At 45.7% G+C, this 22,643-nt stretch overlaps 1 protein-coding gene across 1 annotated transcript; it reads left to right on the top strand.

Moving 5' to 3' along the window:
- The first annotated feature begins 837 nt into the window (after window positions 1-837).
- Window positions 838-21,898, top strand: LOC8034954 (cytochrome P450 3A16). Its single transcript, XM_040498493.1, has 14 exons — window positions 838-878; window positions 962-1,058; window positions 1,355-1,407; window positions 1,874-1,970; window positions 4,812-4,931; window positions 6,550-6,638; window positions 13,291-13,433; window positions 14,153-14,271; window positions 14,731-14,796; window positions 15,969-16,157; window positions 18,912-19,000; window positions 20,468-20,605; window positions 21,546-21,708; window positions 21,788-21,898. Exons 1-14 carry the CDS (start codon window positions 838-840, stop codon window positions 21,896-21,898), a joined length of 1,515 nt encoding a protein of 504 aa, XP_040354427.1.
- The last annotated feature ends 745 nt before the right edge of the window (window positions 21,899-22,643 follow it).

Below are 22,643 nucleotides of genomic sequence, written 5' to 3'. Positions count from 1 at the left end.
CTGCGCGCTACCTTCGATAACGGCGTCTGGCCAGCGCCGAGCGCCCACGCGCAGCTAGGGCCCGGCGGGAGGCCGCGGGAGCGTGCAGGAGGCCGGGCGTTCGACTCCCTGCCGTTCTTATCTTCTCAGTGACTATGCATGCAGAATCTGAGGGAAAGAAGGAGTCGAGAGCTCGCGGGGAGGTCAGAACATTGAGCTCTGGTTGGAAGGATTAGGGGGCAGGCACAAAGCCTTCGTCTCCACTGCGCTCGTTGAGCGCGTTGGAACGCAAAACGTTGAGTCCGGCGTTCGCGTTCGAACGGGTTCAACGAGTGCAGTGGATACAAAGGAAGCATCGGCTGTCACGAGCCGAAATCGAATGCCTTGCAGTGCTTGTGGCCACTGTATGAAACGCATTTAAATAATGTCACAGCGGAATTGCAAAGCTTGACGACGAAGTCCCGGGGATCGTATTGTTGGTTGTGTCCCCGCACCAGCGTCACCAAGTTTTGCGAAGGAGAGACTTCAAGCAAAGGTCAGCTACCATCCTTGGAATTCCACCGCGACGAAGACGCTTCTTGGTCAGGGCGTTGAGTTCGAGTATTCTTTACACCAGCTTATTGGCACCAGTAACTGGTGCCAATAAGCTGGTGTAAAGTGAGAAATATTCCTACCCAATATCGGAGTATATGGGAAGTCTTTGTTGTCCGTCCCCTTCTCTGTCTTACCTTCCTTTAGTGGATGGGACAAGTTCAGCTTTCGTTTATAACGTTTTAAACTGGTAGTTTCAAGTTTTTAGAACTTTGGCACCTTAGCGAGGTTCCCACTTTCTTCTAGAATATTTCTGACATTTGGGCAATGTGTAGTTTATATTGGCGGTGCAAAATAAACCCCCGAAAGTAAGACTGCGTCCACACAGAATAGCATATTTCAAGAAGCTCCCATAAAATCTCACTGCTTTTTTTTTCTATTTTTTTTCTAGGCGCTGTTATTACCGGTGCTGGTACTGGACCAGACGCGGCGTGGTTCAAATAAAACTATGGGAAAACATCAAGTTCGCCGTGAGGCAGTACTACATGGTAAAAGCCAAACGAACTCCTACGTCTGGTCTGTCTTAACACCCTCAAGACGGGCACATAGAAAACCATGAACTCATCAGAAATTCCAACATTTTATCGATGTTTCGTCGACTATAACACAGTCTTGATGCAATACTGACGTTCGTTTGGGTCATTGTTTCTGGACTGCTCGGGAATTATGCCAAATTTGGAGATATAGTCCAACAGTCTGGAAGCACCGACCTAAAATACCAATAATGTTACGTCACAGTATGCAAAATACATTGTCAACGTATGACTATAACCCACGATTACAGCCCAATTACGAGGTCTGGAGGGACATTTACCAGAACTACGGGTCCGTTGTTGGGTAAGCTGTAATACTTAATTTTTTACCTATGCGGAGAGAAAGTCGTCTGCTTTCTGCACAGGGATCTCGGTGACGTCAGGACGACGCCGACTTCTGATTGGCTTTGATTGGAAGGATGGTGGGTAGACCTCAATGCTAGATGCCTTTAGGTCTACCCACTATATTTTTTCCAATTAGCCAATACGAGCTCGGCGTTCTGAAATTATCGCAGCCCCTGTGCAAGGAGCAGACGAACTTGCGCTCCGCATAGGCTTATAGTCACTGACAGAATTAGAACGGCAAGAAGGTGTTTCGGCTGTGCCGCCTCCGGTGCGAACTTCCTGCCTTCGGCAACGCTTCGGCGTCGCGTGCATTTGGAGGACGCGCGCGAAACCAAAGCACGGTGGAAGGCTTCGAAAGATACGCCCTGCCGTTCTGGTTCTGTCAGGGACTGCACAGTCTTTGTAACATCCAACCGCCTCCACAGGTTGTTGACTGGCGGAACGCCAACTTTGATGGTGGCTGACCCGGAGCTCTTGAAAGAAATTATGATCACGGACTTTTCCTCCTTCCCCAACACTCAAGTAAGACGATCACGTTCCCGTGACGCAAACGGGTTAGTGGTAGTTTGTTTATGGCAAAGCCTGGCTCTCAGTTTTCTTTTTTAGAAAAATTGAGGTTGATTATTGCGACATTATATTCGGCCGCGTGCATTTATAGCAAAAGCACTAGTGGCGGTAGTACTCTATGTATTCGTCCCAAAGGAATATGTAGGTATTCCTTATGTCGCCATCCACACTTCCATGCAAGCAAATTTGTATAGTCAGTGACAGGTTAAGAAAGAAGTGGAAGCTTCTTCCACCTTTTTCCACTTTAGCAGAGCGAACGCCGAGGAGGGAGAGGGGGGGGGGGGCGACTCTTTCACCAGCGTTTGCTCTGCTGAAGTGGAAATATCTGGGGGGAGCTTCCACTTCGGTCTTAACCTGTCACCGACTATATATATATATATATAAACGAATATGTGCAGATGAATGAACCGTACTTAATCCAATGATTTAAATAATCCAAGTTTTCAGGAACCCGCCGAAAGCCAAAAAATGGCGGAGCCAGGATTTGAACTCTGGGCCTCCCAATGTCCGGTCGGGTGTGCTAACCACTACACCACTCCACCTTAGCTTTCTGGCGTTTCCTACCTGTCTTATTAATGCACAAGAAACGAAATGTGTCCATCGGAGGTGTTCTGGAAACACACGCCGCCGCGTGGAACGCGGTACGACGCTTAGTGTCACGTGGTACGTGCTCGTTTGTGCTCCAGAAATCCTCCCACTGTTTGTCTCGCCCCGTGTACATGTAGTATTCTTTGTTTATGAGCTTTTAGAGACACGGTATCATCATCATCTGCGAGAATCAAGAGCCACGTTATTGAATATACAACACGGGCACTTCACGTCATCGTACGTGGTCTCCGAGGGGGATATAAACGAATATGTGCAGATGAATGAACCGTACTTAATCCAATGAATTAAAGAATCCAAGTTTTCAGGAACCCGCCGAAAGCCAAAAAATGGCGGAGCCAGGATTTGAACTTTGGGCCTCCCAATGTCCGGTCGGGTGTGCTAACCACTACACCACTCCACCTTAGCTTTCTGGCGTTTCCTACCTGTCTTATTAATGCACAAGAAACGAAATGTGTCCAATCGGAGGTGTTCTGGAAACACACGCCGCCGATGATGATGATACCGTGTCTCTAAAAGCTCATAAACAAAGAATACTACATGTACACGGGGCGAGACAAACAGTGGGAGGATTTCTGGAGCACAAACGAGCACGTACCACGTGACACTAAGCGTCGTACCGCGTTCCACGCGGCGGCGTGTGTTTCCAGAACACCTCCGATTGGACACATTTCGTTTCTTGTGCATTAATAAGACAGGTAGGAAACGCCAGAAAGCTAAGGTGGAGTGGTGTAGTAAAATAAAGAAAAAAAAAAGTGGAGTGGTGTAGTGGTTAGCACACCCGACCGGACATTGGGAGGCCCAGAGTTCAAATCCTGGCTCCGCCATTTTTTGGCTTTCGGCGGGTTCCTGAAAACTTGGATTCTTTAATTCATTGGATTAAGTACGGTTCATTCATCTGCACATATTCGTTTATATCCCCCTCGGAGACCACGTACGATGACGTGAAGTGCCCGTGTTGTATATATATATATATATATATATATATATGGAGAGAGAGAGAGAGAGAGAAACGTAGCGCGGGATGACGAAAAGTATATACGACAGAAAAACGCACTTGAGACGGTTGTTGGAGTTCTCAAAACATATTATTCGTAAAGTTCGTCGACGTTTCGGCCTGAGACAGACCTTTCTCAATACTTGAAATTCTCGAAAAAGGTCTGTCTCAGGTCGAAACGTCGACGAACTTTACGAATAATATATGTTTTAAGAACTCCAACAACCGTCTGCAGTGCGTTTTTGTGCCATATATATATATATATATATATATATATATATGTGTGTGTGTGTGTGTGAAGTAAGGTTTTCTTCGATAGAACGCTCCGCAGTACGGAAGCCGGTGGCCATTGTTAAATGTAGGACACACGCGGCGCCAGCTTCCTTTCGTCACCTGACGAAGAGCGGTCCCCGCTCGAAACGTCGTAATAAACTTCGAATTAGTAATTCCGACAGTACGCATTTTTGACATATATATATATATATATATATATATATATATATATATATATATATATATATATATATATATATATACAACAAGAAGACATGCAGAAAAACGGGAGAGAAAAGGAAATGTGTAACCTCTAAGAAAGATACTCAAGCAGCAAAATATATCTGACTAGGAATGAGGTCATACGACCACTGTTTCTATGCATTTGATCGTAAAAAAAAATTAACATAAATACTACCTTTAGGATTTATGTCAATAATTTTTCACGATCAAATGCATAGAAAAAAGGGTTTTATCAACAGACGCCATCTCATGTAACGTCATTTGTTACCATTACGGGTCCATTTTCGATTCATGGACGCTAAACACTCCAGGCTGGGACCCTTTGCAGTAATACATACCTCCTAAAAAACAAGCCCCCCCCTCCCCCTTCCCCCTACGTCATCACTGGTGGATTCACGCGGCGCCGCCTTCCTTACGTCAGTAATATTAATCACGATCGTGTCTTCTCGCAGCGTCTCAGAACGAGCACGACGCTAGCACGAGGCGTCGCCGAAACGAACGCGTCTTTGCGGCGACCCTCATAGAACTTCGGGGTATTTTGCGACTTGGGGCGGTTCGGTGACCCACTACCGATGACGTCACGCGAAGGCCTTCGCATCTGGGTGGTCGCAGCCACCACAGTTGTTGTAGGCCAGTTTTCGGCTGACATCGGTGCGTTCCTTCAAACGTACGTGCAGTTCATCGGACGCTCTGGAGACCCCGTCTTGGACAACATGCTGGTGGCCCTGATGGACGACGAATGGCGGGCGACTCGCAGCGTCGTGGCTCCGACGTTCAGCACCTCGAAAATCAAACACGTACATGAGCCCTTTTTTTCTTTTCTTGGTTTATGTAGTAAGCCACCGAATAAGCTGAACCAATCGTGTGCAGGAAAGGCCCAGAGACTTGCGCTTTTGGAACCGTTTGATTGTTCCATAGCCTCCTACATGCTGGCAAAGCCTAGATCGCCACGAGAAGCGGCCGCCGAAATGGAAAAGGTGGAGCAGCAGACAACGGATGAGGAGAGAGACACGTGACTGGCGCCCCGCTGCGGCGAGACGCCGAAACACACTTCTTCTGAGCGATCAAGTGTGTTTCGGGTCCTCGCTGCTGCAAAAGTTGTGCGCTGACGCTGCCGACAGCAGCGCCATCGCGGTGTGGTGACGTCAGAGAGTTGAGTTGATCCATGGTCAAGTTGTGAAACTCGACGGACCCTTTCCGCATGAGCACCGTTGGTGTTGCTCGAACAAGCACGGGAGCCCGTTTATTGTTATTGCTCGTGCGGAGGTGGTCGTCTATCAGATTCCGTTGTGATGTGAAAAGCAATACCTCGGACAAACGGACAAATATTTAATTGACATATTACGTAAACAGAATCCTAACGTAGACAACTATCGAAATAGCCATTTTCTTTTTCATCGGCACGGTTGCGACGGTGTTCCATTGTTCACCAGTTGATATAATATACGATACGGCGTAGCATGTGTCAGCTCAGCCTCTATTGAACTTGTAAATGAGTAAATTGCGTACTTGCAAGCGGTGGTGAGGCACCGGATCGGCTGAGGGTGGTGCGACAGCACAAGGCACACAGTTTCGTCTATTCCGGGATTCCCGAGAATATAAACCGCTGAAAGTTAGCATACAGTGCTGTCTAGTTCTCCTTCTTTTGTCCTTGTCTCCGAGCGCTACCATGTATTCTTAAAATCATCGCTGCCCGTTATCTGAAGCCTTATCTCGAAATCGTATAGGAAACGGTTTTCAGTCCTCCACAATGGTTAATACAGTCCGCGGCAGGGCAAAACGGTATCCCCCGAGCTTCCTGACGCAGTATCTGGAAATGGCACTTTTCAAAAGCCCATCAAGCAATATAATAATTGGGGTTGTGGGGATAGTTATACAGCGTGTAGTTAGTCTGCCATTAAAGTTGCGACGAGTCACACGCTGTAGATGAGCAATTTAGCCAGTGCAGTACAACCGCTAGCCTGGGGTCTTTAACGTGCACCACGCAGTAGTGATACACGACCGCACGCCGGTACGATGCTCATCCAGATCGAAACGGGCAGGGGTGGGGCTCGAACCCAGGATCCCTGGGTTCTGCAGCGCGTCGAGCTGGGTGTGCGCTTCAGCCCACTCGGCCACCGATCCCCCCATCATAAAGCAATATTGGCGGCTCGTGTCCAATACGTGCTGAGAGCACGTGATCAAGCAGTGGCGGAGAGAAGGCGTGGGCGCGGACCTTTTGAAAAGGGTCTATTGCGCCTCCTCTGGACGAAGCAACAGAATGGCGGTGCTCACAGGGAACTCGAGAAACAAAATGCTGGTACTCTAAACGCATATCCTATTGAATAGTGTCTAGTTAAACGAGCATGGTGTTTTCGGAAAACTGCACGAGTCGAGTGACAGAGTTTTGATGTGTGCCCGTTGTCCATTTTCAAGATGGTCCCGGTTCTGAATTCCTGTGCTCAGGACACCGTCCAGAGCTTTTGCGACGTCGCAGCGAAGGGTGTTCCGTACGACGTTAAACAGTGAGTAATCCGAAGAGTATATAATCATCATCATCATTATTCATTACGCGTTTCAGAGCGCGTACGTGCATTACAGAAAATGAGAGGGAGAAGAACATCGTGAAAACGAAATGCAGAAATTGTCTTCGAGACATTGTTACGCAAAAAGAACAAACGATGCACCAAACCAAGCAACGCAAATGGTACGGTCGTGCTAAGGACAAATGTGAGCACCAGTAGACCCTTAAAGCCATGCAAACGGTCGGTGAATTGTGCTACAAATGTGGCATGGTCGTTTCGGGCCCCAATGGTGTTAGGAAGACTGTTCCAGTTACACCAGTTCGGCAATTATAAATAGGGTTCCGTGTTTTTAGGTAAAATAATAATAATAATAATAATAATAATAATAAATTTATTGCAGGTGCTTAAACGTCTTCAGAGTATCATTTCGGGACCGTCAAAGTCCTAAAGACTTGTAGGACTGATCCCAACAAAATATCAACAAAAGCACGCATAACAATGAAAAAAAAAAAAACACACACACACACAAAGAAAACCAAAAAACACAGAACAAAGAAGTTACAGAGATTCAGAGACGCGACAAGGTAAATATCGTTAAAGACGAATTGCACAGAACAAACTCATTACAAAAAGTCTTGAAGGTTGACGCTATTTTCCTATGGGCGAGCACATAGTCTTCAGTTTTCTTTTTAACTTTCCACGAGAAGTAATGTCACTCAGCACAGGTGGGAGTTTGTTAAAGGTGTTTGGAACATAATAACTACGAATGCATGTCCCAAAATGAGTACTAATTCGCGGCGTGGCATATGGTGCCACTTTCCGAAGGTCACGACAAACCACGTTGGGAACCTTAAAGGTATTATCCCAGTAATGTCGGAGTATAACGGTATGCAGAAATAGGGCTCGGAAGGATGGTAAAGAGAGATCATCAAAGATGTTGTCGGATGTTTGAATATTGGAGCCATATGCCACGCTACGCAAGATGCCCTTTAGGAGAGAATTCACTTTAGTTTCTAATAGGTTTGTGCATTGCCCGAACAAGGTAATTCCATATCGAAGCACACTATAAACGAGTGCGTGCACAATGAGTCTTCGGGTTGACATGGGGATAAATGTTCTTATATTGTAAAGGGTGCAGGATGCTGCTCGCAGCTTCTTCATGATGTAGAAAAGATGGGAGTTCCACGATAAATCAGAGTCAAAATAAATTCCTAAGTATTTTGTAGTGTTCACGTAATCTACTGGCACACATTCACAAGAAGCACAGTCTGAGGCGTGCAGAAGTATTGGCTTGTTTAAAATGACTCTTTTAAGCGGACTAGAAAAGCACATTAGTTGCGTTTTTTTCGTGTTGACGCTAATGACATTTCTCGAAAACCAATCCATGATCTTAATTGAATCAAACTGCAGTAATTCTACTGTCTTACTATAATGTAAATGACTTGATAGTAGAACGGTATCGTCTGCATATTGAAATATCTTACTGTATTTCACTGCCTGGGAAAGGTCGTTGACATAAATATTAAAAAGAGGAGGCGAGAGCACAGACCCCTGAGGTACGCCAGATTTCAAAGATATTTTAGCACTGTATTGTCCAGATATCGAAACCAGTTGTGTTCGGTTTGACAGAAGGTTTTTAAGCAGGGAATAAAATGGACCCCTGAACCCTAAGCTAAGGAGTTTTTTCAAAAGAAATTTGTGTGACACAGAGTCGAAAGCTTTCGAAACATCTAAGAAAAGCGCACACGTAACAAGATTATTTTCGAAGGCAGTGTTCAACAGATCGGAGAAGTCCTCAAGAAGAGGTTGTGTGCCTTTTCCGATAACGAAACCATACTGCTGTGGGGAAAAAAGATTAAATTTATCCATAAAATCAGTCATTGTTATAAAAATATGTTTCTCCAAAATCTTCGCTATTGAAGGCAAGATCGAGATAGGGCGATAGCATTCGACCTTACCGTGATCTCCACTTTTAAATAAAGGCTTTACAATGGCTATTTTAAGGTCGTCTGGAATTATGCCTGAAGCTATAAAACCGTTCAACGTCCGTAGAAGTATATCTTTTAGTGAGTTGTAATTTCTACACAGATCGGACATTCGTACACCATCAATTCCAGGAGACAAACGAGGTTTAAAGCTGAACAACATAGTTTGTAGCGCTTGCTCAGTTATTCCAGGCAGGAAAGCGGACGATACATTTGGAATGATTGAGAGCGAGAGATCTACTTCATTATCGCGCGATATGCTTGAGGTCTTTCCGAAATAGGTGTTGAAAGCATTGGCTGCAGAGAGAGGACAACACGGGAAATACTTTTCCACGGTTTCGTCAACTGAACGTCTAGCACGGGGACCATCACGGAGTTCGTTGACAAGAGACCAAGTTACCCGGGTGTCAAAGCGGGATTCAACTAACTTTGCTTTGACATAGATACGCTTAGCTGATTTGATCATTGCGGTTACTCTATTGCGTTCAATTTTAAATTTGATACGCAATTCCTCGCTCTTCGGTGACTGTCGACTGCGCGTCCACAAAAGTTCTTTATATTTGGTTGCGGCAATAATGTCATCATTCAGCCACGCGAGTTCAGGTCGACGCTTTTTAACGATAATTACTTTTGTACTGCAGTCAGTAAAAGTTCTCCATAGCTGAATGAACTTTGAATAAATCTCCTGTTGACTAAAAGACCGCAAGAAATTGTCCCAGTCATATGATGCGATTAATTTGTCAAACGCTTTGCGATCAAAAATTTTTACTTGTCTCTTTTTAGAACAGGTGGTTTTGACAGAATCCTTTGAGAGCAGTTGACAAACCGTGAAGTAGTGGTCCGCGAGCTTTTGTGAGACAACCGCAGATTTAACTGAAACGCCGTGGGCACGTACATTAATGTGATCTAGACAGGAAGTGACAAAGCTACTATTGAAATGTTCCTCCCTGGTAGGGGCTTGGATAGAATTTACAAGGCCAAATTCAGCAAGTATATTGAGATAGTCGCACACAACAGCCTTTGTAGGATTTAGAGTGTCAATATTAAAGTCTCCAAGCAGACATATATGTTCCGTGGCCTGCAAGCCAGTCAGACATGCTCTCAATTCTTCCAGGAATAAGGAGACGCGTTCAGATGGGGGACGGTAGCAGGCGACCATCGTTAAGGAATATCTTGAGTTAAAAATATTCAGGGCTATACATTCCGCATGATTAAATGTAAAATTCAGTTTCAAAGCTTCCCACGAATCTTGGACGCATATTGAAATAGCACCTCCTGTCCTGCAAGGACGGATGAAAATAAATTCTCTGTAACCAGGCAGTGAAAATTGACTAATTAAATCTTTTGGTAAATTTATCTGCTTTAAGACCCAAACATCCACAAGGGATTTCAAAAAAATCACAGTAACACAAAACTGGTCCCAGTATTTCCGAGCACTTCGAATATTAATGTGAACAAGGGTAAGTGCATTAACTGAAGACAAGTCGAAATTCGCAAGAAGCGAGTTAAAGTCTTGGAAATTAGAAAACGATGAGGTCATATCCGTTAGACAATCAGTTCCAAATCACCCACAGAATTAATGCGAATGACTGTAGAATTTTGTGTCTTTTTTGCATAAATCTTTGCATTTTTCACGCAGACGTATTTATATTGCTTTTCGTTTCCCCTCGACCTTGCCCTCCAGAAAAGTACCCTGTTTGCATGGGTGAGGTTCTCGTTAAAGAATAGTCTTGGCAGTTCTTTCTCACGTGCAAGAGGACCCAGTAAACGACGAGAGCTTAACCAGCGTTCTCTGGTCTGCACTGCCCGAAACCTCACCAGAATAACCGGGGTGGCTCTTCGAGTAGAGGGCAGGCGATGGACGGTATCAATTTCCGAGGTCTGAAAATTTTGTATGCCGATCTTCTGGGCTATGTCACATAATATGGATGGAAGGTCTTCTTTAGGGCTGCATGGAAACCCATGAGTCTCTAAATTAGACTGCCGACTAAATTGCTCGGAGTTATTGAGCTCAGCACGAAGGAGCTGAATCTCCTGTGACTGGGCCGACAAAGTGGATTTAAAAGACCCAACCTCAGTTTGCAGCTCAGCCACAGTGGCCTCATTCTCAGGCACTTTCTTTAAAAGAGAGTCATACTGAGCTGAGTGAAAAGCAATGGATTCCAACACCTCAGCTATGGACCTTTCCATGGTGTCTACAGCGGATTTGACGGCCAGGAGCTCCTCGACTTTTGCAGGAAGCTGAAGTAGCGTGTCGACACTGCTCTTGAGAGAAAGAAGCAGGTCTAATTTGTTGTTAACCTCTGCTAACTGCGAGGAAAAAGACGTAGATTCACTCTGCGAATTCGCTCCCGCGCTTCCTGCATTCGACTTGTTTGCAGACGGGCGCGGCAGAGGTGACAGCACCATTGCTCGCGCTTCACGGAGCTCATTGCATTAAATGTACTGGCAGAAACACCAGCACAAGACTTTCCAAGATGAAAGCTGTTTGAACAGCTCGTGCATGTCATCTATCTGCCATCCAACGGTACCGGTAGTGCCACTAAATAAGCTACGCTTCAGAGTAACGCCACTTGGCCATATTGTGTCGTAAAATCATGGTTGCCAGTTATCTGAAGCTTTTTCAGAAATCACAGGAAATGCTTTTTTGCCCTCCACAAATGTTTAAACCGTTCGCGACAGAGCAAAGCAATATTACATGACCTTCCTAACACCGAATGTAATGCTGAGGAAGTCGCACTTTTGAATCATGACGATCGGCCGTTGCGTCTGTTCTGCATACGAGCCAAAATGGCGGCGCCCACAACAATGCCGGGGAACGGAGTGCCGATACTCTAAGCGCAGCTTATTTAGTGGCTCTAGGTACCGGCTCATGACACTTAAAGCATCCTGTTGAAGACATGGTCGGATGACACAAGTAAAACGTGAGTGAAACAAGCTTCAGATAAAGGCGCTGTGAATACCGACAAATAGGTCTACCAGCCCAACCAGAAAGTATCCTAACACACGCGCTCACTTTGCTTAGTAGAGACAGCGTCTGGTTTCTAGATTGCCGTTATTGAGACTTGAGAGGCGAAGGTGAGGCACTCGGTACCAAGACAGCACACCGTGAGATCTGTGCGCGTAATGAGCGCACGATTCCCACCGTGAAAGCAGTGTGTCCGGTGATCATTAGGTCTGATGGCGTAGGCGAATGAAAAGGGCCCTCACTTGGCGCAACAGCGGAGTCGGCGTGGAGCGCTGGCTTGGAGCGATATTCAACACTCCGATGCCGGGCACGCAAGGGGCCTCAGTGGGGACAAGCAGGACGTCGAAGACATGGTGGCGATCGTGCAGGCGGTTCAGCGATCGCCTCAGACCATTTGCCCACTTTACGTAGAGGGTAGGATGTCGATCGACGGTCCCATAGAGGCTCCTTTTCTTGTCCAGGTGGTAGGACTTCGCCAGAGGTCTTAAGTCGACGAAATAATTAGAATCAAAGTTAATATTTGGCAGCTATCAAAAGGAACGCCGGAGCCCGGCGACTTCTTCTTCTTCTCTTAAAATAATAATAATAATAATAATAATAATAATAATAATAATAATAATAATAATAATAATAGTTTTATTCCACATAATAATAATAAAGGATAATAATAATAATAATAAAGAAAACCGCACAAACTCACCGGAATATTTTTTTTCTAAATTCGAATTTAAACTTTTTAAAATTAAAAATAAGCTAGAAACAATACACAGAACATAAATCCATCGCGTTGCTCTTCTACATAAAGCGTCAGGTTAGAGGCTCTGAGGAGAAGCAGTCCCGTTCTCCTTTCCAATCACGGACGACTAACAAACGTCCGTTCAGGACAGCGATGATCTTGGCAGAAACCAACATGTGACCGCGCTAACCTATGTTCTTGTCTGAAATGAAAGAGTCTACTGTTTCGTCTTCTATCAGTTAGTAGAATCTAGTGAGCTTTTTTTTTTTTTGCATAAAATCGCACCCATAATTATGCAGTTCCCGCAATTAGTATAGTTTTCTGTGTCTGGATGGGCATTTGTAGATATTATAAATTTTTTTTTTTTTGTTCGCAAATTTTGAGAATTACAAATATCGTAAAATTACGCTGGGATGAGCACCGTACTTCAGAGAATTTTAAATCTTTATATTTTTTATTAATGAACGAGACATTTTTCTATACTTTGTTAGGCGGTTACACTCTAAAAAAATCCTGTGCGTCTACTTTTCCGCACAACACCTCGGAGAGCCAATCACCGCAACTTACGGAGGCAGGTGAGCGAATGACGATGCCGAAACATATGTTTAGACCAAAAAACGCAGTCTGAGTTGTGACATTAAGCAATGCAAAACGTCACGCTTGCATTGCTTAATGTCACAACTCAGACTGCGTTCATTCGCCTAAACATATGTTTCGGCATCGTCATTCGCTGAGCTGCCTCCATAAGCTGAGGTGATTGGTTCTCCTAGTGTTGAGCGGGAAAGTAGGCGCACGGGCTTTTTTTTAGAGTGTAGCGCAACCGCACTCACGTGACGTCAAAAAAAAAAAAAGGAGTTTGTCTATTGGATGTTATCGGTGTAGTCCTCAGTGTCGGTTTTGTGCACGTTGTGCTAGAACTGAGGCTAATTACACCTGAAAAACTTTCTCGACGCTTCCTTCCAGGATCTTTACGGCCTACGTGCTAGACGTGATTGCGCAAACAAACTTCAGCATTCGCCTGGACTCCCATCGAGACGCCAATAACCCGTTCGTGGTCCAGGCCAAACGAATATTCGGCACCGAGAAGTGGAGAGCCTTCTTTTGCTGTAAGCTGCGCCCGTAATTCCCGCTTCTACCCTATAGTTACGACGGAAAGGACGTACTCTGCATAGGATATCTGTATTCATCTCCTCGACTTATCCTGCGTCTTTACAATTTATTTGCCGTCTTCATTCCTCATAGATTACTTGCCCTCAAAATATATCTTAGCTTGTGTAGGGTGCCAGCTGAACACAAAGGACGAACACACAGAGAGATAGAGAAAGTAGATTCCTCTATTAAATGAAATGTAATATTTGCAAAGAAAAAGACGATCTTAATTAAACAGTTGCTAGTCCAGCGGAGTCTTTGCTTTTCTGTCTACGTAATCTCCCTTCAAGCTCAGCTGGCACCATAAGCAAGGAATAAATCAACTAGCTCAGCTGTGAGCCGTCACAAGATATGTTAGCTTTTGTAAAAAGGAACTCACGAACAATTAGTCGACGATAATGGTACAATTTCTCGCAGTAAATGCCACCAGTCGAATTTTTAAATTTTTTTTATTTTACAAATACATTTGTATCTGTAAGCGTAGACCGTATTCTTTGCAAATAAAAATCAAATTCGTTGTGTACAGGCCAGTACAACACGAAGGTGTCTGGTGTGACATACGTCAGCTGTTGGTAGAGGGGCAATTTAGCGAGTGCAAGTAAGACTGCGTGTCGCTGGCACAGAGGGAAACCGACCAGTGCATTATTTAACTGCAATGAATTTTTCTTGTTCTCAGTCCAGTTTCCACGCCTGAGCACCGCCCTGGGTCTTCGAATATTTGCGCCAGAAGCGATCCACTTCTTCGCCGATCTCATGACGGACCTGCTGCAGCGGAGGAAATGTTGCACCGAAAACGTGAGTGGGTCTGACTCGTCACACTCTACTCTGATCGCGGTGATCCCCATTCGATACAGAGTCACTAAGTATGCCACACTTCAAAGTAACGACACTCTAGCCATCTTGGTGCTTAAACCCATTGTTGTTAGTTTTCTATAAATTTATCTTAAATCGCAGAGAAACATGTTTTAATTATTTACGAAAATATTAAAGCGGTCCGCAAGAATGCAAAACGACATTGCACGAGGTTTCTGAAACTGCATCTAAACGTCAAAAAGTAAAATTTTCGAATTGTAACGAACGCTAATAGCGCACGCTTTGCACTGAGCATCAAAATGGCGGCGCCCACAAGAAGATCGGGGAATACTGCGGTGATACTCTGAGCGCAACTCAATAACTGGCTCTATCGATACGATACACCGTTGCATTCAGCCAATCGCAGCCTTTGGAGGTTCCGTCTTAATCCTCCGTCACCAGGAAATGCAAGACTTCATTCGTCTCCTGATGAACGCCGAGCCAACGGACGAGGATGACCTCTGCGCGGTGGAAAACGGTGGGGCCAAGCCGGCTAAGAAACGAGGTATTCCTCTTTGCCGAGGCTCGCGAATCCTGTTGCTCGTATCTTGCACCCAATACAAAAGTATAGGGACTGTTGACTGGACGCAATATTTGAGGTTATTGGTACACCGCATGCTCAGAACTATTGCTCCTATTTATCGTCTGCGAAGAAGCAACGACGCTACCTTAGGGAATATATAATAATGATATATCTACGAAGTCCCCAAGAACGTATAAGATTAGAGAAATATGGATATAGCACAATAGTCACCGACCGACAGCTTAAGAACAGCAGGATGAGGCGACTCCCGAGCACAGCCTTATCTCTTCTCAGCCAATCAGATTTCGGCATCGGCCAATAAGAACGCAGATGAGCGAATCACAAAGCAAGAAACACGAACGTAATAAACCGTTCCCTGCGTTCTTTATACTGTCAGTGACTATAACAAGATTTACATACGTTTTAACAGACTTAATCATTCGAAAAATCATGTAAGACTTTTTCTGCTTCTTTTCGCTAGGGTGACTGGGTAGGATGGCGTCCATAAACGTGCATTCCACCCAATTAAGTTCTTGGCAGACAATAAATTAGAGCTTCGCGGAGTGCAAGTTCGTCCGCCTGTTTTGCGGGGGTTGCGGTGACGTCAGAAAGACGCCGAGCTATGATTGGCTCTGATGGGAAAGATAGGGGGTAGACCTCGAGGCAACTAGCGTTGACGTCTACCCACTATCCTTTCAATCAGAGCCAATCAGAGCTCGCCGTCCTTCTGACGTCACCACAACCGCTGCGTAAGAAGCAGACGAACTTGCGCTGCGCGGATCTTCGTTTTACTTGAAGTCCCAGCGCAGCCAATGCTGCGATCCGAATGAAGCCAATCAATCAGCGCCGAAAAGTGCATTGTCAAGGCGCTCGCTGAACTTGTGCGTTTGTAATCACCGGCTAAAGCAATTACGCACAGAAAAAAAGTCAACAAAAAACAGGATCGCAATCGCTGAGCGTAGTCGGTTTAGCGGTGAAAGCAAACGCGGAAAGGCGACGAGCGCCGCGAATCGCGATGATGCACGCTTGGCGCTGATTGATTGGCTTCGTCAGATCGTAGCGTTGGCAGCGTTTGGGACCTAAAGTGAAACGGAGTTATAGTTGTGGTCAGACGCAGCACACTTTAAACGGGGACGGCGTCGTAGTGTTGTCCAGGGACCAGATCCTCGCCCAAGCCGTCCTGTTCTTCCTGGCCGGGGTGGACACGAGCGCCAATACTCTGGCCATGAGCGCCTACCACCTGGCACTCAACCAGGACGTCCAGGAGCGACTCGTGGAAGAAATAGACCAGGCCCTCCTCACGCACGTGAGTGCACGGACGGCTCACGAGACGGCCGTGTAGGTTCAACGATAGAATAAAAGCAGGTTCGCACCCTCGCGACTGGTTACGACCGAGTGCCTTACGACCCGTTGATATGTTTTGCGAGGACAGAACAAGCTGGCGCCATCTATGACGTTGCCCCGGAACTGCGTCTCACTGCAAAGCGTAGGTTTTGCGGCATTTATGAGGTGAAGTAATATTTGAAGTAGGAGATTTTACCAAAGTTTGAAACCGTTTGCACGCGTAGTCATGCTAACAAACGCTTTTGACGCTGGGGTGTCGAAGCGCTGGGATGGTGGTGTCCTGTGCTTTTCTCTGCTCCAGTACAAAAAGCTGGATGATGGAAATAGAATATATAACGTTTTACTTCACTACAACTTCTACCATGATGATTATGGTATATATTTTACTATAATTAAAAAAAAAACTAAGTTAAGGAATGTATTATCAAATTAAAAATAGGAAAGTGAAAGCGAAATTCGAGAACCTTTCGCGTGTGTAGTAAACACTTCAGTGAAAGCGACTCCGTGTATCCTATTGGTTCCAATGTGTTTTGTGAGTGCCGGTGTCTTATTGGTTTAAAGTTGATTCCTTTTTGAATTTTGAAAACCACTAAGCAAACATTTTCTCTGTATAACCGGGAGGAAGAAGCGGCGGCTGGTTTCCGGAGTCGTTTCTATTAAATCCGTGCTTAATCATCCGGTCGACGCGAAACGTGCGAGACCCCCTCGAGATTGAAGTCTCAGATCTAGTAAGAAGGTGACACTTCAGCGTCCCCCAAAATTTAGGTGTACTCCTGCTGTGAATTACTATCATCTGTATGTTTAATTTTGCGGACCCAAATGCGCATAATGCGTGATGCGTTTCTCAGTGAGCGATTAAAAATTTGTAAACAATTCTTAGTAAAAATTGCATGCGCAAATTAATCAATTGTCCGAATTTGTCGGGTCATGCCCGACAATTTAATATTTCATAACAATTTCTGCTTTTCACTCGCCCAACTTACTACACTTCTGCTTTTCTTTCGAGCAGAATTCACGATGTGACAAACTTTCTCGCCACGTATTCGACGCGGGAGGAGCTAAACGCCAGTTGCTCGTCATTAACTGTCGAGTCACACTTGGATGGAACCGTCCGTATCGGCAAACTCAATGTAGCTAAAAGAAGTGCGCGGCGCTTTGCAACACAAGTTACACAGCTGTGCGCGCGTACACAGCTAAAACGACAGCACGTCATTTACTCTGGAGAATGCAAAACTTTTTTTTACAGCAACCTTCACAGATCCGAAAGAACAGGATCAGAGAGCCTGTGAATAGCCTTGAGGCACGCCGCGGAAGCTGCAATGTGAAGCTGCTGCCTTGTTTTTGAACATTCGAAAGTTTCTTTTTTTTATATAAAAAATGAAAGCCGTTTACAACTCCCTTTAACGCCGAATTAGAGGGCTGCTCTTGAGGAGGAGGAGGGGAAGGTGCGGAGAGGGGGCTTCCTGCTGGCCCCCATTTAGGAGAAAAAGTTTCAGCTAAATATAGCGGGGAAAATTTCCCACTAGATTTAGCGGTGAAATTTTTTCGCTAAATTTAGCGGGGAAAACTTTCCGCTAAATTTACTGGGGAAATTTACCCATCATGCACCGCGCCGTTACGCCGACGGCGACGGCGACGCCGACGCCGCTCAAGCCGGAAACGGGCGCCTAAGAGCTGCGCTCTAAAAGCAACTTTGACGCGTTGTTATTCATGAGAAAGATCACTTACCGAAACATTATACACGTTTCTTTAATACATAAACCGATTTTAATCTGTATAGTTGCGAAGTAGCATAGCCACTCCGTGCTTTGACATCGTGCGTCGTCTGCTCGCATTCTCGTCACAGGGGGGCGCCCGTGAGGTGGCGCCACCAGAACATCTCCTCGCCGATAGGTCTGAGAGAGGGTCGAAAATCCCAAATCGTGGAGTGTATTCGGAATTTATTGGCAAACACCTCCTGCGCAGGTTGGTTGTACGGTCTCCATCAATATGAAAGACCCATTCGACAATGCAGTTTAAGCCGGCATAAGTAAATGAATCAACCTTTGTTTTTTTTCTCTCCCCCGAAATAACGTGTCCCTGGCTAAAGTGTGCCTAGCACCACCCTATATATTGCCTCAACGTATGGGTATTGTATATTGACGGAGGCTGTACGCTCGCATTCGTGTGTCGTCACACGGCGAGAATGAAAGCGGGAGGAGTGGCTGGACAAAGGCTTGTGACGTTGGCAAACGAGCGACGCCTTCGCCTTTTCCTCGCGTCTTCTACTGCAAACGCGGCTCGTAAACCACGTGACCTCAATCGATCCGTTGGAAACACTCTCGGATGTAGGCACACTCAACAAACAGAGCGACTCTGGCGCCACCCTTTGTGTCCACTGGCAAATGGTGTTACGTTAAACCCCCAAATATTTTCCCTTTGATTCGGTTATTGTTAATTCCCTTAAGACTAAATCAGCGCTACACGTGTCACAAGTTCTTTTTGGGTTTCTGCACGAGTTCAAAAGACGTTGTTTTAGTAAAGATGATGCCTGAAGTCGGCTCAAAGTTTTTGTTTTATTTTGCTAATGAAGGTTTCTGTATTCAATTGTCCACACGCGAGGACTTCACGAATAAATAGATGCGATGCTGTGTCGAGAACTTGGAGACTAAAAATTGGAGAATAGTGAATGTCTCGTCGGCTCATACTTTGTCGACGTCTGTCCACCGCTTTCCAGAAAGACATCACGCTCGACGTTGTCATGGGCCTGCCATACCTGGATGCGTTCGTGATGGAAGTGCTGCGCATCAGCGGGCCTGTCACGATGTAAGTGGCATGTGTACCAGCTCACACCAACTCATCGTTTGAAAAAAAGAGCGCTTACCCGCTAGAGGTGTGGGAGCTGCACGCGTGCGCGGGAATTCGTTTCTTGTAGAAGGAAGCAGATGTGCGTGTCGTCCCGTACAGAGTAGCCTTTGGTTTGACTCCATTGCGGGGGCTCACGTCGCGGTACGACTGCGAGGTATCACGGCAACCAAGAGACGCGGTTGCCATGGTAGCTGTCACTCGCGTGAGTAGGGCAATGCATATCCGCAGTCAACTGGTGGATGCGGATGAAAAGAAATCAGATTTGGCGGATTGCGGATCGCATGCGGATATCTGCGGTTCCAGATCTACATTTTTTGCCGAGGCGACCCTTAAACGTGCGCGACCGCACTGTAGAGTGAATCAGTGAGTGATACCATGAAGTGCATCATCGAATTGTTTGCGGGAGCAAATTACTCTTTTAGGAAAAAGGTGCTAATCGGGGAAACAATTGTTTGTTTGTTTTTTTACGCCAAGAGAGACCCGATTATCACTCAAGATCGCTTTAGAGCGTTCTCTCCCGCCAACAATGCAGTCCCCAGAGAAAGTAAATAATGCCGCGGGGCGTCAATCGTCCCGGGAAAGCGTATTCCTCTCGGGAAGGAAAAAAGCGAAAGACGTTCTTCGGCAAAGAGAACCCAAAACGTTCAAGCCGCGAGAAAGTAGAGGAAGCCTCATCAGCAAATAAAACGTGCCGTGTTTTTTTTTTTTTTTTTTAGATTGTGTTTTTAATGCTTTTGTTTCCGGGTTTAGCGCCGTCGGCGTCGACGTCGACGTCGGCGTAACCGCGCGCGTTGCATTATGGGACGTTTCCCCATTCAATTTGGCGGAGAAGTTTTCCCGCTTAATTTAGCGGTTATGTTTCACCGCTAAATTTAAATTTAGCGGGGAAAGGGAGGAAGGGAAGGTACGGAGGAAGAGGAGGGGCATAACCTCCCCTCCATACCCTCCCCTTCTCCTCCTCTTCAAGAGCTGGGCTCTAGTTTCGCATTACAGAGATTTGTAAACGTCTTGCTTTTTTAGCTCTGTCTTATCGCTTGTCGTCCACAAAATAAAAAAAAGTAGCAATGTTGTTTTCTTTTTTCTGGGATTGATTGAGTTGCATTATTCAGTTGTGCGCACATGTCCGAGATAGATTTTACCTTATGCATCGGCAATTTATATGTGTGACCACTTTTATACTGTCATTCTCTAAATGCTTACAACTCTTATTTTGTTATACTGTTAAACGTAACCCCAATTTTCGTTGTAAAATAGAGAAAAAAAAAACTAGGAAAGTTTGCGCATCCACTGTACTTGATTGCTTTAGCCGGTGAGAGTACATGCCCAGAAAGACGACGAACACCGTGCCATTGCAGTTTTTGCGAAGCTCGATTGACCGCATCGGAAGGTGGAACGACACGTGTGCATATCTGATGTCTCACGCAGGACTTACCGCACCTGTGTCAAGGACACCAGAGTGGGCACGATCCCAGTCGACAAGGGCACCCTCGTTCGTATTCCCATCTACTCCCTCCATCACGACCAGAGATACTTCCCGGATCCAGAAGTGTTCGATCCGGGCAGGTATGTGCAGTCGCGACGCCGCAGAATAGCAGCAGCAGCAGCCGCGCAGGATTCAATATGTCGGGCACTTGGCAATCGATTATTATTTGGGAAAATAGTCGCGATCTCTTACCTTTCTTTTTTGTTGTTTCAAGTTACCGGCACCAAATACAAACGGAAACATGCAAATGAGATTCCCGACGCGTGTAAACTTGCGTACCGGGAATCTCGGGGGTGGTCCCCGAGATTCCCGGTACGCATGGATGGAGTGATTGTTCAATTATTGTAACGCGGCGCAACTCATATCCTGCTGAAGGGAGCCAGCAACATTATGACATTCTGTTTGAATTTTTGGGGTTTCTTTTCTCTTTACCATGTGCTTGAAAATGTTACCTCATTGTTTTCATATGTCGGCGTTCTTCCTTGCGGCAATGTCGCCAATCAAGGAGAGTTCCGCGATGCGCAAGTTGTTTCCCGGGAGGCGAATTTATTTTGTATTTTGGGGACACTGTCCAAACTGGGATGTTAAAGTTGACTGGGCGCCACATTTAAACATGTTGTTAACAAATCATAATCAGACCTACACTTGTTTTTATACACAATGTACAGCGCTGTCAAAGTTATCTGCGCCTATACGTTCCTCTATTTAGCACCTCATTCGCGGTGGAGCCCGCGCAAATGAGAGTGTTCATCAATTAACAAGCTCGTGCTAGCAAACTCGATAGCGTTGTAAGCTAATCGATAAAAATTATTCACTCGGTTCAGTGATTTCAATCAGCACGAGCTCTCACTTGTCATCTGCCAAAGCTCAAGGACGACATCTTGAGGTTGCGGTGAAATGCACCATGTGAAAGCGTCGCGGAAGCTGACCTTCAGCACGCATGCAGCCGCAATGGACTCTGCCAGTGACGTCCTGGAAAACTATGGTTAAGGATTTGTTTTTTGCTCTTTACGTTTGCAGGTTTCTGGGAGACAACCGCAAGCTGATCCAACCATTCACCTACCTGCCTTTCGGCGAGGGACCACGCCAGTGCGTGGGAATGAAGTTCGCTCTTTTCAAGGTCAAGTTCTGCCTGTTTCACGTGCTCTCGAAGATAAGATTCCAAGTGTGCCCCGAGACCGACGTAAGCTATCACTTCGATACTGTATTTTCAGTGTCGAATCGCTTATCTGAAGGCATATCGTTTCTTTCTCTGTTCTCAGATCCCACCGACGCACCAGCCCGTGATTCTGGTGATGATTCCAGAGACTGTCACATTGAAAGTGACCAGAAGAAAACCGGCTGCCGTCCACTGTGCACTTCTATCGGAGTGAAAATATATCGGGTATTTCGTGAAGAAAGATAACCGTGTTCTTCTCTCCGCAGAAATGAACTATGCGTCGGCGAACACTGTCTCCGCAGCTTGATTCACATGGTGAAATTTTATATGCGATTAACGTAATTGCAGAATCGCTCGTGCAAAAAAAAAAAAAAAAAAAAAAAAAAAACGTGGGAAAGTTGCGGTGCCCAACGTCGCAGCTGTGAATTCGCAAGCAAAATCGCACCATCTGCATTGGGCTTATCTGTAGCGCTAGTGGTTGGGACCAAAAGCATGATGTAGGTTTCAGTAATTACCGTTATCCGATTAAAAAGTTAGGAGTAATTTCCGGAAATTTTCAACGAGGAAGTGACTGCCAAGGAAGCCAACAAATGCGTGGGATGAATGGCGTCTGTCTCGTTAAGAAAATGTCGAAAATCGCTTGAACATTTGAATTATAGACGCTTCGCAGCAGCTGTGTATGAGCGCCGCCATAACCTACATATCCAGCTTTTGTTTCCTCTTATTCCGTTCACTTCATTATTACCCTAGCAGGCCAAGTTATTGCCACCTTAGATTTGATTGTGTCCTTCTCCCCAGCATTGGCCCTCGTAGAGGCTTGTCAACGCCCTTTGCAGTGGCTTGATATCTCGGAAAGGACAGGAGAACGTCAATGCGGAGATCAAGTCGTCTGCTTTTCGCGCAGGGGTTTCGGTGACGTCAAAATGACGCTGAGCTCCGATTGGCTTTGATTGGAAGGA

Source organism: Ixodes scapularis, unplaced genomic scaffold (genome assembly GCF_016920785.2).
Source record: "Ixodes scapularis isolate PalLabHiFi unplaced genomic scaffold, ASM1692078v2 PGA_scaffold1__304_contigs__length_218370807, whole genome shotgun sequence".
In the NCBI taxonomy this organism is placed as follows: Eukaryota; Metazoa; Arthropoda; class Arachnida; order Ixodida; family Ixodidae; genus Ixodes; species Ixodes scapularis.
Note: the sequence above shows the minus strand (reverse complement) of the source record. Positions and strands in the feature narration are given on the sequence as shown.